The following is a 14,431-nucleotide window of genomic DNA, read 5'->3' as shown; positions in this document are numbered from 1 at the left end:
ATATCAATTTTATCCAAATATTGTGCTAAAAATTCATCCAAAGATGTTGGATATTTATTTGATTGAAAGTTTCTAAAACTATATAAAAATCGATTTAATTAAATTTACTTTTTAGATGATTCAAATATTCAATTAAAATTACTAAATAAGTTTTATTTGTGCAATTTCGCTTACATCTCGCTTTTGATTGATTATTTATTTTGTCAAATTATAAAGTGAAAATTTAAAGGTTGAAATATATTTTAAATTCCTATACGCTTGTACATTTGAAATTTAGTTTAATTGTTACCATAGTAAAAATTCTTCAATGAAATTCATTCGCGTAGCACTTTGAAATTAAAAAAAAACAAACTTAAAAGTCATGTAACAATAAAAATAGCATTTAATATATTGATATAGATCTAAATAAAACATTCATTCGAACTTCTCATATAGTTCTTTTTGAAGGAAATAATGTTCTTAAAAATTTAATGTCGGTATTTTGATTGAAATAGTTAACAATATTAATTATTTATACTAACTAATAACATTACAAAAGTAGATACAACAAATTATGTTAAAATTAAAATATATAAATTAAATCTCAAGTTTCAATATAGTATATATGTCAAAACTGAAATTGGACCACTGCATTATGATGTTAAAAAAAAAAAAGCAAGGCAAACTCGAAAGAAATGAGAAGCCACCTATTAGCCTTCGAGACTTTTAAGGCATTCAAATTATATATAATCATATAATGTTTTAATCGAAAAGTTAACGATATTAAATATTTGGATTAATTAGTATCATTATAATAATATAGAAATCAATTTATGTTAAAAATAAATATTAAATATTAAATTTAAACTTAACAAAGGGCTAAATTATAATTTAACTATTATTTCTATAATGTTAAAAAAAAAAGCACCATGTCCACATATCAACATATATAGTTGCTGGTATGTTTTGTAACTTACGCTTCACGTAAGGTTAATTATATTTATAGATCAAATTTTTAAGAAAATATTTGAAAGTTAAAATATGTTTAAAGTTTTTGTACTCTTTGTGTATTTGAATTTGAGTTATCGTATTTTTATTTTCAAGAATTTAATTTATTTATTTTTAAATTTAAAATATAAATTCAGTTGTTAACACTATTAAGGTTCTTATATTGAATTTGTTGGTGTGATATTTTGAAATTAAAAAAAACACTTGATAACCATATAACAAAAAATTGATATTGTAATAAACTTTAATTTAACAGATAAATTTAACGGCATTAATAATTCTTAAAAGTTACACCAATATTTTAATCAAAATAAAATATTTAAACTGATTAATGACATTTTAAAAGTTGATGTACCACATTATATAAAAAAAGTGAAATATAGAAATTAAATCCTAAATTTGAGCATAGTATAGAGACCAAAACTAAATTTTGACTAATGATAAATAATCTTACAAAAAGCAAAAGGAGGAGCTGTTAGGTTCAAGAACTTATTAAATTTTGAAATTTTGAGTCCAGTTGTTAATACTATTTAAATTTGTTGGTGTGCCATTTTGAAATTAAAAAAAATACACACACTTCATAGCCATTAGAGCTGTCCAAAGGTCGAGATACTTGCTTAAACCTAAAAGCCCGCTCGAAACATAGGAAAGCTTGAACAAGTAGAAAAAATCAAAGAAATGGGTTCGAACAAAAGCATAATCTCGTTTTTCTTTTTAGACTGAGCCTTGAATAAAGTTTTTTAAGCTTGAGGTTGACTTGACCTGACTCGAATACCTATATATTTAAAAAAAAAGTGTAATTATAAAAATTTAATATATAAAATCAATCAAATCAAAACATTATTTAACTCAAAGGCGAAACCCATCCTTAAAAAATAAAACCCAAACCCAAGTTCATCCTTACTTGTGTTGGATTTAATATACAAACTTAATGTTTTATGTTAAGTTCTAATAGGCCAATTTAGTATTGCTTCTAAGAAGCATTTTTGGGACAAAAAACACATTTGAAATAAAAACATTACTAAACAAGATATTTTTGAGCTTCTCAAAAGTGCTTTTGAGGAAAAAAATACTTTGTAAAAGTATTACAAAGTATTTTTTTAAGCTAAAAGCAGAAACAAAAAAAAAACTAGTTTTTACTCAAAACTGCTTTTAGACCGAAACACACTTTTGAAAAGTAATATTAAATATTGGATTTAATGTATTTATGGTATATATAATTCAGATTCCTAAAGGATGCGTATTAATTCAAAAGAGAATATGATTTATGTAGTATATTAACTCTCACTTGAATAACACAAATTACCTTAATATGGAATAATGTTTTTACTAGGAAGAAAATAATTGACTAAACACACTCCAGCAGTAGTTCCAGTGGCAACAAAAACAACTTTATATTTGATCCAATTCTTTACTGCTAATCAAATTTTTTGCATTGTTTTTTTAATTTGGAATCTGAAATTCAATGAATTTGATACGCAATTTTAGTTGAATTTTTAAGTTTTTTTTTTTAAATTTTTTGGAATGAAAGTACCTATAAATAATTATTTTCTATATTTTTTGTGAATTATTAAAATAAATATTTAATCGCAAATTTGCACTTACAATTCAATTTGAAAAAAAATCTAACTTTTAATTGAGTTTGACTAGGCTAGGCTCTAATTACCCTATTTTATATAGAGTTAAGTTTGAATAAAATTTTAAGCTCATATTTCGTGCTAGACTAGGTCTAGACAGAGACTATTTATACACCTTGTTTAGGCTCGATCGGTTCATGAATTTATCGATAGCCATGTAACAAAAAAATTGACATTACAATAGATTTAATTTTAATAAATAATTTCAAATGCGTTAACAATTTTGAAAAGTTATGTATTTATGTTGAGGTTAAATATTAATTTCAAATATAATATAAATACCAAAATTATAACTTTAGGAATTACATCTTTTGTAATTATAATGAATTTTAATTCATAATACATTTTGAGTGATTTATATAATAATTTTTTATGTCGTGTTTAATAGTATAATTTGTAATTTTGCATCTACCTAATTTGAAGTTCTAAAAAATTATTATTATATATAAAAGTTATCAATAATACTTAAGAAAAAAAGTTTTTAAATAAGTAATAAAACTTAAAATCAAATTATTATATATAATATGTCAGTCAAAAAATTATTAGACAATACGACTATTAATAAAATTAATAATAAATCTTATGTAATTTAATTAATTATTTAATAGGTCAAAGTGTATATAAAATTAATTAAATAAAAGATAATTATATTTTAAAAATAAAATCTTATCATTATTGTATAAAAATAACTTTTAAAATTCATATTATATAAAAATCATAAAATAATTAAAATTAAATATAAATATTCTAATTTTCATCCACCCATAATTAGACCTACTCATGGACTCTGCCACCCAACTTGACTTGAAGATCCGCTTGAAAAGTGGGAGGGTTTGGACAAAAATATAGGCCTAAAAAATGAGTTTGGGAAAAAAATAAAACCCGTTTAAAAAACGTTCAAGCCTCGAGTAAGGCATTTTTGGCTCGGGCCCGACCCGACCCAAATTCACAAAATGACAAAAAACTGCTATTTTTTGTTTTTTTAATGCTATTTTCTTGTTGTTTTCTCTTTATTTTGCTACCATATTATTATTATGTTATTACTATTATGTTGTTATTGTTTGGATATTGTATAACACTTGTTCTATTATTAAATTTGTTATTATTTTAGAGGCATTTGCTTATTAAGTTGTGTTTATATAAATTTATTTTCAATTTGTTAGAAATATTTATTTTAAAATTTTAATATTTTTGATATATTATATACATTTAAAATTATATAAAAAAGTAATCTGAGCAAATTATGCCAGATCTGAATTTTAATATTTTTATCTGTGCTTGACTTAAACAAAAATTTAAACCAATTTTCTGAATTAAACTGAACCCATACTTAACAATCATGCCTAAATTTTTTGTTGGAGCACCTGTACCCATGACAATACAACGTAGTGGAATATTTTTCACACATTTATGATTTATGCGTTACATGCATGCCATCCCTGAAATAAAAGAAATAGAATTTCTAAATGGCGGATTAAATCGAATTGCTGTTGTTGAATTAATCTTTACGGTGAGTCCTGTCTAGTTTGTTTCTTTCAGTCTTTCTTCCCCTCTCTCTCTGCCGCTCTTCGTCTTCTACGAGGTAAGATTTTCGTCAACGGCCTTGCATCATCGGCGTTCATTTTACTCTACCTTATTATCATTATTATTCTCTTATCTTTAAAAAAACCCCCTAGTTTGTTTATAGGTTTGCCGGTGCGGTTTGATTTAGGGTTTAAGCGGAGTCTTCAGGTATACGATCTTCTCTTCCCTTTCGAGCTACTGTTAAAAAGTTCAAAACTGACAAGTTAGCGGTAAAATGTTTGTTTTTTTTTTTTCCTTTGTATTATGTTGAAAATTACTGTCTCCGGTTCACTTAAGCATGAGTATCAATTTTGATTTCTTTTATTTGTTTGAGTTATTATTAGGTTCTATGAGATAAAACTTTAATCAGTGGCGAAGATTGATAAAATTTGATTAATTTTTAGGTGTTCTGCTCACTGTTTGTTGATTCTGATTGTTTATCTTGTCTTCTTAACTGCATTGATTTTGTTGATCGTCACATTGTTGGTTTTACTGATGCTTCTACTCTAGAAACGATTTTTTTTTTTCATTTCTTTTTGTTTTCAGATGCTCATTGGGAGTTGAAGACAAATTTCTTGGACGGAATGGGACTTGATAATGAATGCATATTGAACATCCAATCTCTGGCTGGAGAGTACTTCTGCCCTGTTTGTCGTCTGCTAGTCTACCCAAATGAAGCATTACAGTCGCAATGCACCCATCTTTACTGCAAACCATGTTTAACCTACGTTGTCAGCACTACTCGAGCTTGTCCTTATGATGGTTATTTGGTAACAGAAGCTGATTCTATGGTACAGATCCTACACTGTGCTGACTGGTTCTGATTGATTCTTAAAATTATTATTTCCTTCTCATTGACCTCTCCCCTTCCTCAAAATTACAGCCTCTTGTTGAGTCAAATCAGGCACTTGCGGAAACCATTGGGAAGGTCACTGTTCATTGTCTATACCATAGGAGTGGCTGCACATGGCAGGGTCCGCTTTCTGAATGTACAGCTCATTGCTCTGGGTGTGTATTTGGCAATTCTCCTGTTGTATGTAATCGGTGTGGTGTTCAGATTGTGCATCGTCAAGTTCAAGAACATGCACAAAATTGCCCTGTGAGTATATTGAATTGATGTGTTGATGTTGGACCATGTTTTATGTAGCATTTGTTTTATGTTTGACTTTTATGCATATTTTTAATGACAGATGGTGCAGCCTCAGGCACAGAAGGCTGAGGGTGGTCAGGAAATTTCAGCATCGGGCACTGCCGCTGCTGCTGATCATACTCAGGTTGCTTCTCAGGCCCAGGCATCTCAAACTACAACATCCAATACACCCGTACAGGACCTCAATCAGCAGGCTAATCCAAATCCTCAGTCTCATGCCATCTCCCAGGTTGCTATGGTTACTTCAGAACAGTGGTCTCAACAGCAGCAACAACAGTTTCAGCAATACTACCAGCAGTATTCTGGATATGACCCGTATTATCAACAGTACTATCCATATCAGCAGCAGGCATTACCACAGCAGCAACCTTTGCAGGTTAATGCAAAACAAATGACTGGACACAATCCAGTGTACCTGCAGACACAACCCCTACCTCAACCAGAGGTTCAGTCGCAACCACAGGCCCAGCCTCATTCACACTTACCTGGTCAGGTTCCTGTGGCTGCTCAACTGCAGAACCAGGCACAAACCAATGAACAACAGCAACCTCAGCTTAAGATGCCACCACACTCTCAAATTCCAGCACAAACTTACCCAACAACCCAGGGCCATTCACAACCTCAGGTTCAACCACTTCCTCAAGCTCATCCTCATCAGCTATATGGGCACATACCTCAGTATCAGCAGCTTCATTCCCAGATGCAATTGCCACAGCCCCAGCTTCATCCTGCTTCTCAAGCTCAGCCACAGGCTCAGCAGCTTCAGCCTCTGCCCCCTCCCCCTCCCCAGCCCCAGCTGCAGCGACATCCTCAACCAAGCCAGCCCTTGAATCCAAATTTGTTGACTCAGACACAGCACCCTCCAGCCCAGGCAGTGACTGGTCATCAGTCTTATTCACAATCGCAGCCTCACCAGCAAATGCAGCTGGTAACACCACAAAATTCCTTGCATATGCCTGCTCAAGGTGGCCTTCATCCACAGCAACATCCTGCTGAAAAGCAGAATTCGTTCCCTCAGCAACCTCCTCAGATTCGCCTGCCCCAATCTCATGCTCCAATTCCAAACCAACAGCAGCCTGGCTTGTTGCCTTTACCTGGTCCTATGCTGCAACAAGCTCATCATCATTCTCCTCAACATCCACATTCAGTTCAACCACAATCAGTTATGCAGCCTGCTGGATCAATTGTGCCTCAGCAATATATGCAGCAGCAACCTTTGTCAACCCAACCAATGGGCTTGGTTCAGCCTCAAATGCATCAGCAAAGTCCTTTTGTGCAGCAACAACAGTCCTTGCAATCTCAATTACTCCCCCCTGGCCCCCCTTGGTCCTTCCAGCAGCCTCCTCATGCCTATCCACAACCGCAGCAAATTGTTGCAGGATTGCATGCTGTGCAGCCCTATCAAACACCTAATCTTGCTGGGAGACCTTTGACACCAAATCATGGACTACAATCACAGCCATATCCACTTTCTGCACCTGGGATGCTGGTTAAGCCTTTGCAGCTTGGTGTGAACCAGCTATCTTCTTATCAGAATAACATGCTTGGAACCAACAACCAGTCTGGGTTAACTTTGCAACCAATGTCAGAGGTGCCAGGAGATCATGGTACTTTAAATGTGGTTGAGCAAGAAGCAGATTTATCTTCCCAGGGAATTGCTAAGATGGAAGCTAGTGTGTTGGATGTGGCATCTAGTCTTGGAGCTAATATGGTCAACCCTAATACTTCAAAATACAATGCTGATTTGAAATCTATAGATGAAAAACCTGCCGGTGATGTTGGGGATAATACTAGTGGGTTTGATATATCTACTAAGCTGACACAAGAATCTAGATGGACAGATCTTGTATTGTATAGAGATAATTTGTCTAAGAATATGGCCAAGGGTGAGGCTATTGAGGACCAGAAAGATGTTGTCAATGGTGAACGCAAAGTCGAAGAAAAGGCTAATCTTGGTGAAGAACAGAATGGGAAGATGCTGAAAGAAAGAAAGAAATCTCAAGATGAAGGTACTGCTAAAGGTCCTGCAGGCAATGAATTAACAGGTATCCCTCCATGTAGTCAAGTGCAGCCTGGAAGCTTTCTGCAGCCTTCTCATTCAGTTCCAGTTGTTGACCAGGGAATACTCCAGCCCCTACAGATGCCTTATGGGTCTAATAGTAACCAACAAAAACCTGCTGCTTCTGCAATATTACAAGCACATCCACCAGGACTGCCTTCGTATGCACAAGCACCAGGACTTCCTCACGATCATGTTAGACCTCAGGCCTCTGGACAGACTCCAGTTCCACCAGAAAATTTTGCTTCTTCCTTTGGCAGAGGACCAAGTAGTTATGGTCCTCAAGGGCCTTATAATCAAGGTCCTGCTTCTGGTGCTCCTAGGATGCCTCGAAGTGAAACTCTTGTACGCCCAGCATTTGGCACACCATCATATGGCCCTGAAGCTCATTTGGTTCAGCAGCGTTCTGCAAATATGTTGGACTATCATGCTGATAGTGAAAGGTTAAAGCCCAGACAAGACGAGCATTTGAATCCATACCCTTTGGATCATGTTCATCCTGTTGGTGATCGAGGACAATTTGACAAAGATCTTAAACTATTTTCTAGGCCTTCTCAATTGGATACTGAGCCTGTTCCTAAATATGAGAGCTACTTCTCCTCATCCAGGCCCCTTGATAGAGGTCCTCATGGCTTTGCTAAGGATATGGGACCATGGGCTCATGAGAAGGAACCTCGTGGTATGATTGGCTCCGGTCATCCTCGATTCTTTCCACCATATCATCCTGATGATGCAGGGGAAAGGTCAGTTGGTCTTCCTGAAGATACCCTAGGCAGACCAGAATTTCTTGGAACAGTTCCTTGGTATGGTCGGCGTCGTATGGATGGTTTTGTCTCTAGAAGTCCAGGAAGAGAATATTCAGGTGTATCCTCACACAGATTTGGAGGATATCCTGGTGATGAGATAGATGGCGGGGAGTGTCGGTTCAATGATAGATTTTCAGGTTTTCCTGGGCATATACATAGGGGTGGGTTCGAGAGTTCTGACCACATGGCAGAGCATTTTGGTCCAGATATTCGACCTCCACACTTTAGAAGGGGTGAACATTTTGGTCACAATAACTTGCCTGGTCAGTTGCAGATGGAAGGACCTATTGGCTTTGGTGATTTTTCTAGCTATGAACAAATGGGAGAATTTGATGGGCCTGGAAATTTCCGTCAACCACGACTTGGTGAGCCAGGTTTTAGAAGCAGCTATTCACTTCGAGAATTTCCTAGTGATGGTGGAATCTATACAGTTAAGTGTTGGTTTTGTTCTAATTTTTGTCAATTATGTTATGCAAAAACACTGTTCATTCATCATGTTTTTTTTCCCCTGATCCAGCATAATCTATGTATGCTTGGGAAGTGTGTATCTTTGAGTTTCATATATTTATGCTCTTGATCTATTTTTGAATGATCGTATTTTCAGGGTGGTATGGATTCATTTGAAATTTTGAGAAAGAGAAAACCGTTGAGCATGGGTTGGTGCCGTATTTGTAAAGTGGACTGTGAAACAGTTGAAGGCTTAGACCTGCACTCACAAACAGGGGAGCACCAGAAGACAGCTATGGATATGGTTGCAATCATCAAACAAAATGCAAAGAAACAGAAACAGTAAGTTTTCTATTTCCATACCATGCATGGTGGCATATAAACCTTGATCTGCTTACATGTAAAAAAATCTATTTATTTATTTTATGTTGATTTGTTTTGTAGAACCTCCAGTGATCACTCCCTACGCAATGATTCAAACAAATCAAAGAATGCAAAATTTGAAAGCCGCTTGAATAATATTAAATCTTGATATATGCTGTCTCATAGATTGTGGTTGTTCCCTTATCGGCTTGGGATTGAGTTTGTCAGTTTGGTATTTGGCGCATAGTGATGTAGGTCACTCACCCTTGCCACTTTTCTACTTCTGGATGGTTTATGCTGGTCCTGTTATTTCAGGTTGCCGCCATGTTAATGGAGATGGATTTTGGAACTGATGTTCAGTGGCAGTTAAGTTTGTTTTGATTTACTTTTATATTTGTTTTTTAATAAGATAATTATTTGCTTTTAGGACTTTAGTATTTTGTGGCAACTTCAGCATTACCTACTTAAAAATGTTTTTGATATATCTGGATATTCTGAACTAGTGCTTATTTTGCTTGTCAGGATGTCTATATTGCGATTTCTTATCGATAGGTTTATTAGGTTGCACGTACATATATCCAATATATGCTTTTGCATGCATTCTTCAATTACGTGCTGGCTCAGGCTTTCTTTTATTTGTTTTAGGATTAGAGTCCTTTTGTGGCACTGTAAGGCATTTAACTATACAAATGTTTTCCTTAATCAGTGTTAAACTGATCATGCAACCTTCACCACTATTGTCTCCTATAACATAAGGTTGTTGCCCAATCATCTTTCTATTGCTAGATGTTTTTTCTCTGCCAACTTTTGTTGCCTCTTGAATATTGAAGGGAAGAAAATATAAGTTCAAGTAGAATGTCATTAGAAATTATCATGAATCAGCTAGAACATAGAACAAGTGCACATAATGTGGTGAAGTATATATGGAAATTTGTTCTTATATTGATGTAAACTAGTTGTCCTCTAGTGGCTTCATTTGCTTTCTATAATTAATTCTAAGTTGTATCATTGTTAAAGCTGCATGTGAAATTTAGTGTATCTGAAAACATGCTTCTCAAATTCTGAAATTCAAGTACACTTCAAGTACCGGGATCTATCTAATATTAGTGCTCAATATTAATTCAAATCAAACAGTTTTGACTTTTGAATGAATTCCATTAATAATATAGGCAGGGGCAGACGTTTATGTTTAAATATGATACATTTAGAACTGGTTACAGTTAACCGATAAAACTTTTTAATGCCAAAAATATCAATGAAGCAACTTGTTAAGGATTATGGATACTACTAGTTCCTTGCCACATTTGTAGCTAAGATTGTTTATTGCACTGTATTATGGTACTAGGAAAATGTTTGTGCTATAGATTGCTAAACCTATTGGCCCAAAGCATTTGATCTCTGTCATCTAGGCAAGTCTAGGATATAAATTCTATTTGAGGATCTATACATGATTGGACCAGTGGAAATGATCACTAAAATGCCTGCTTGGCCATTCAATTGAAATCCAGGAGCAGAAAATTTTGAATCATAAGCAGAAGAGTGTTTTTTTTTTTTACTTGGTAGCTTTTAGATGAGCTTTCGAAGACTTCCCTTTGGATGCTCAGTGGGTACCAGTGCAGTGCGTTTAGCTCTCTTTTTGTCTCGACCATAGTGTAAAATATTGTTTGGATTACCTAAGGTACAGTTCGGTTACATGTTTGCACCGTGCTGGAGTACTCAAAGCCCACTGATGGATTATTCTCCAGTTGAGGAAAAGCTGCTACAATAACATTTTACTTACCATATTAACCCTTTACTTTTTTTTTTTTATTAAAAAATGCATGCCCACTTGATCCCTTTTCACTCGACACTATATAGGCATGTAAAGTGTAACTCCTTTTGCTAGACAAATAATTTTTGTGTAAAATATAAATTGACTTTTATAATAGTCTAATCAAATAATAATAAATTTTATATACTTAATCATATATAAGTAGTTATATGTTTAATAAAAAATAGATACAAATATAATTAATATTTTTATAAAATTTTAATTATTTATTACTACAATTATTATTTAACATAAATGTAAATTTAATATATATTCTATTATTTAACATAAAATACAATTTTGATTATATCTTTTACATATATAAAATCTTAATGCAATGTCCTTAATAGTCATTTTCTATTCTCATCTCACTGCTACCGCTACATTTGAATCTAAACACATCCCACTACTGGTTTTAATATCACCGCTATAGTACCCAACCTCATCACCACTATTGTTTATAATCTCACCAGAGCTAATCCCATTGCCCATCCAAAGGAAGCCTTAAGCTATGAGAGATAGATCTTCCTTGGTAGAGGATAACCGTTTATTGGCATAAAGAATAAGCTTCTAGTTATGACTACAAACTGCTCCTAACTAGCAAGGGGTGAAATTATCTCCATCCTGTGGTGGTTTGTCTCCAACCTCTTAATTTGTGATCCTATTACAGGTTCGATATTCTTGTCTTAAAGCATTTATATTTTTTCTTATCAAGGAAAATTTTTCCAAGTATTGTCATTTAAATGCTGTGTTTCATTAGTTTTAATTCTAAAATAATTTCCTTTAGTTATCTTTTAATAAATTTCAGGTCCAATGCATAATTCTATAACAATTCTTTTAAACTTGATAGAATTGATTTTTATATTGGTGGAATTTCTCTTTTTTTCCTTTTTTATTATAGATTTTTCAATTCATCCTCCCTTTTTTGGGCGAAGCAGACAACGTAACGGCTGTAAGTTCAGTGGGAAGGTTTTGACGCTCATCTTTTGTAGATATGGTAAGATTTTGTTCAGATTTTGGGGTAAACTTTTGCTTTGTAGTTTCTTAATCTTCTTTGAAATTGGCTTAACTGCATGGTATTATATATGTTGCATTATTTACACACTAGGTTTGTTTTATATTTTCTGTTAAATTAAGCTTTTACATTTTTTAGGTCAAATGCTATTTGAGGTAGTCTGAAATTTTAGATTTGGGAGGTTGGTAGAAATGTAAGTTTGACGATTATTTATTTCCTAAAATGTATTCTAGGAATTCTTATGAAACTTGTATTTAGCTAGGTTGGTGACTACCTCTCTGTTTGTATTTTAGGTGTGCCTAATCGCCTTGTGAAAAGCATTAAGTTTAGGTCAAGACTCCAAGTAGAGTTGCATGTTAGGACATACTTGCTTGGACAAGAAAATGCCTACTATCTTTTGTGTCAAATTTGACTTTCTTTCTGGAATATTTTTCTAGGATCCATCTCTACCTACTTATGATTTTGAACGACAAGCCTGAGAGAGAAGAAAAAGTGTTAGTCTTGTCATTTTAACTTCACTCTGGTGTTTCAACAATAGGATCTGGGTTGCATTGCCTTCCTTTTTGTCCTTGTAGCAATGTCTGTGGTTCCGTTTGTTTTGACTTAAGCCTCATGCATATTTGATGAAATATTGTAGAGACATTAATCTAATATTCTAATTGACCTTTATAAAAAATTTTGACCATGTTTCGTATGTAAAACATCGTTAGTTTCTATGTTCAGTTAGTCATACTTGAGATATTCCAATTCCAAGTAAACAGTCAAGCAGTATTGGACTTTTGATATGTTTATCTTCGAATAATTCTATCACTCCCATTAATTTCTGATAAATTCTGTAAGGTGCAAAGCCTTTGATTTGATTGTGTATGCTCTGCTCTGTAAAATGAGGCATGATAGAGTATTAAGTGGAAAGTAACTAACAGTAAACATAAATCTGAGACATACAAATAACTATCAACTAGAAGATGACCATTGTTGATTTGTCTCCCAAGGAATGACTTTATGAGTTTTTACTTCAAGTTCACATAATCTCATATCGCTATGGTTTGTAGTTTTGAAACTTTTATAACACTTAATCATGGTGTAGGATGTTTGCTACCTGTATGATATTTTTAAACGACTCCCATTAACTTTATGGTATTCAATTCTCTAAGGTGCGAAGTCTTTGATCTTACTGTATCTGCTCTGCTCTATAAAAAAATACATGATAATGGAAAGTAATTAACAATAAACATAAATTTTAAGACACACGAGTACATATAAAGTAATTGAAGATGACCAATTTTAATATCAAGCAATTAATGATAAATTATTTTGTAAGGTGCAAAGTCTTTGATCAATTGTATCTGTTCTGCTCTATAAAATGAGACATGATAAAGTATTAAGTGGAAATAAACATAAATGTGAGATGCCGAAATAACCATCAACTAGAAGATGAGCTATGTTGAGTTGCTTCCCAAGTATGAATTTTTTAACTTCAAATTTACAAAGCTCAAAATGCTATAGTTCTTATTTTGAACCCTTTATAACACTTAAGTTAATCAACTGATAATATTAATTTTATGGTCAATAGGTTACATAAATGAATTGGCAGGAGAATAATTAAGCAACCCCCTACTCTGACTTTAGATTGGTTGAATTTGCATCATGAATCCTTCAAAAAATGTCTATTTTTTCATAAGACTTCCTTGTGCAAAATATCTATTTGTTTGAAGTTGCACAGCGCTTTACATTGTTGGATGGAGATTTTTAGCTGCAAATCCTGCATCTTTCACGGTATTTCTGACCAGGTTTGTGATTTATTCTTGATCATTATGGGTGAGTCTACAACCCCAAATGATATTCCTCTTTTTGCATGTTTGTTCTCTTTGATTTTAAGATCTTAATTCTTTTGCCCGGCTTTCGTATTGTAACAATTTTGCTTTTCTTGAAATGACTAGAGTGAAGCTCAAATTAGGTAGCCATATTAGGTAAGTATAAAATGCCAGACTAAGATTACAATTTACCTTTTTAGTTAAAGCAATGGCTTTTGGTTATCCTTCTTTATACACTCAAGATGTACAATTGGTTTGAGGCTTATGGTTATGAAGGGATTTTTATCTGGGTTATATATAGAAAGGCTTTTAGGCTCTGCAGTTTACTTGGAGTTCCAAATTGAAGATTCAAAATGTTGGTTCAATTTGATGATTCTAGTTGCTTGCAATTCTTGTTAACTGTGAACATAAAGATATATCTTACTAATAAGTAGGCTGATTGAAAAGTGAACGTATTTTTATTTAGGATTTTAAATTATCCTATAAGAAAAGAGTTGTGTGTGGCTGCATTATGCAAAGATTAGATGGCATCATGGGTGCTGTTCCCTTGTGAACTGTGTGGCATCATAACCTTGAGTAGGATAAAATGGAAGCTGAAGGGGTAAAACAACATTCCAATCTGTAATAAAATCTCCATCAAAGTTATTTCTACCAAGTTTGAAAATACATGGAAGAATCAAAAGGCAGACATTTTTTTTTTATTTTTTTATCATAATTGGACAAGGAGTTCTAAGTGCTTTATATTTAGAAGTAAGTCTCCTCTTACTTGGGACTAAATCC

General features: G+C 33.4%; 1 protein-coding gene across 4 annotated transcripts; it reads left to right on the top strand.

Moving 5' to 3' along the window:
* Nucleotides 1-3,984: 3,984 nt before the first annotated feature.
* LOC108482935 (uncharacterized) lies at nucleotides 3,985-9,496 on the top strand. Of its 4 annotated transcripts, none has more exons than XM_017786047.2 (7): nucleotides 3,985-4,206; nucleotides 4,312-4,355; nucleotides 4,734-4,978; nucleotides 5,071-5,286; nucleotides 5,378-8,632; nucleotides 8,807-8,991; nucleotides 9,094-9,496. In XM_017786047.2, exons 3-7 carry the CDS (start codon nucleotides 4,772-4,774, stop codon nucleotides 9,179-9,181), a joined length of 3,951 nt encoding a protein of 1,316 aa, XP_017641536.1. In that variant the 5' UTR covers nucleotides 3,985-4,206; nucleotides 4,312-4,355; nucleotides 4,734-4,771; the 3' UTR covers nucleotides 9,182-9,496. The 4 variants fall into 4 exon arrangements, with proteins under 4 accessions (XP_017641536.1, XP_052883176.1, XP_017641535.1 ...); XM_053027216.1 differs by having other exon boundaries at nucleotides 4,698-4,978; XM_017786046.2 differs by having other exon boundaries at nucleotides 4,301-4,355.
* Nucleotides 9,497-14,431: the final 4,935 nt, after the last annotated feature.

Source organism: Gossypium arboreum, chromosome 1 (assembly GCF_025698485.1).
Source record: "Gossypium arboreum isolate Shixiya-1 chromosome 1, ASM2569848v2, whole genome shotgun sequence".
In the NCBI taxonomy this organism is placed as follows: Eukaryota; Viridiplantae; Streptophyta; class Magnoliopsida; order Malvales; family Malvaceae; genus Gossypium; species Gossypium arboreum.
This window is presented reverse-complemented; position numbering and strand designations above follow the sequence as displayed.

Bases quoted from the DNA above. Each gene is read 5' to 3' on its own strand.
- LOC108482935 (XM_017786047.2), top strand. From the start codon at position 4,772: ATGGGACTTGATAATGAATGCATATTGAACATCCAATCTCTGGCTGGA. The intron at 4,979-5,070 runs GTACAGATCCTA...TCAAAATTACAG, and splicing joins TAACAGAAGCTGATTCTATG to CCTCTTGTTGAGTCAAATCA. The intron at 5,287-5,377 runs GTGAGTATATTG...TTTTAATGACAG, and splicing joins AACATGCACAAAATTGCCCT to ATGGTGCAGCCTCAGGCACA.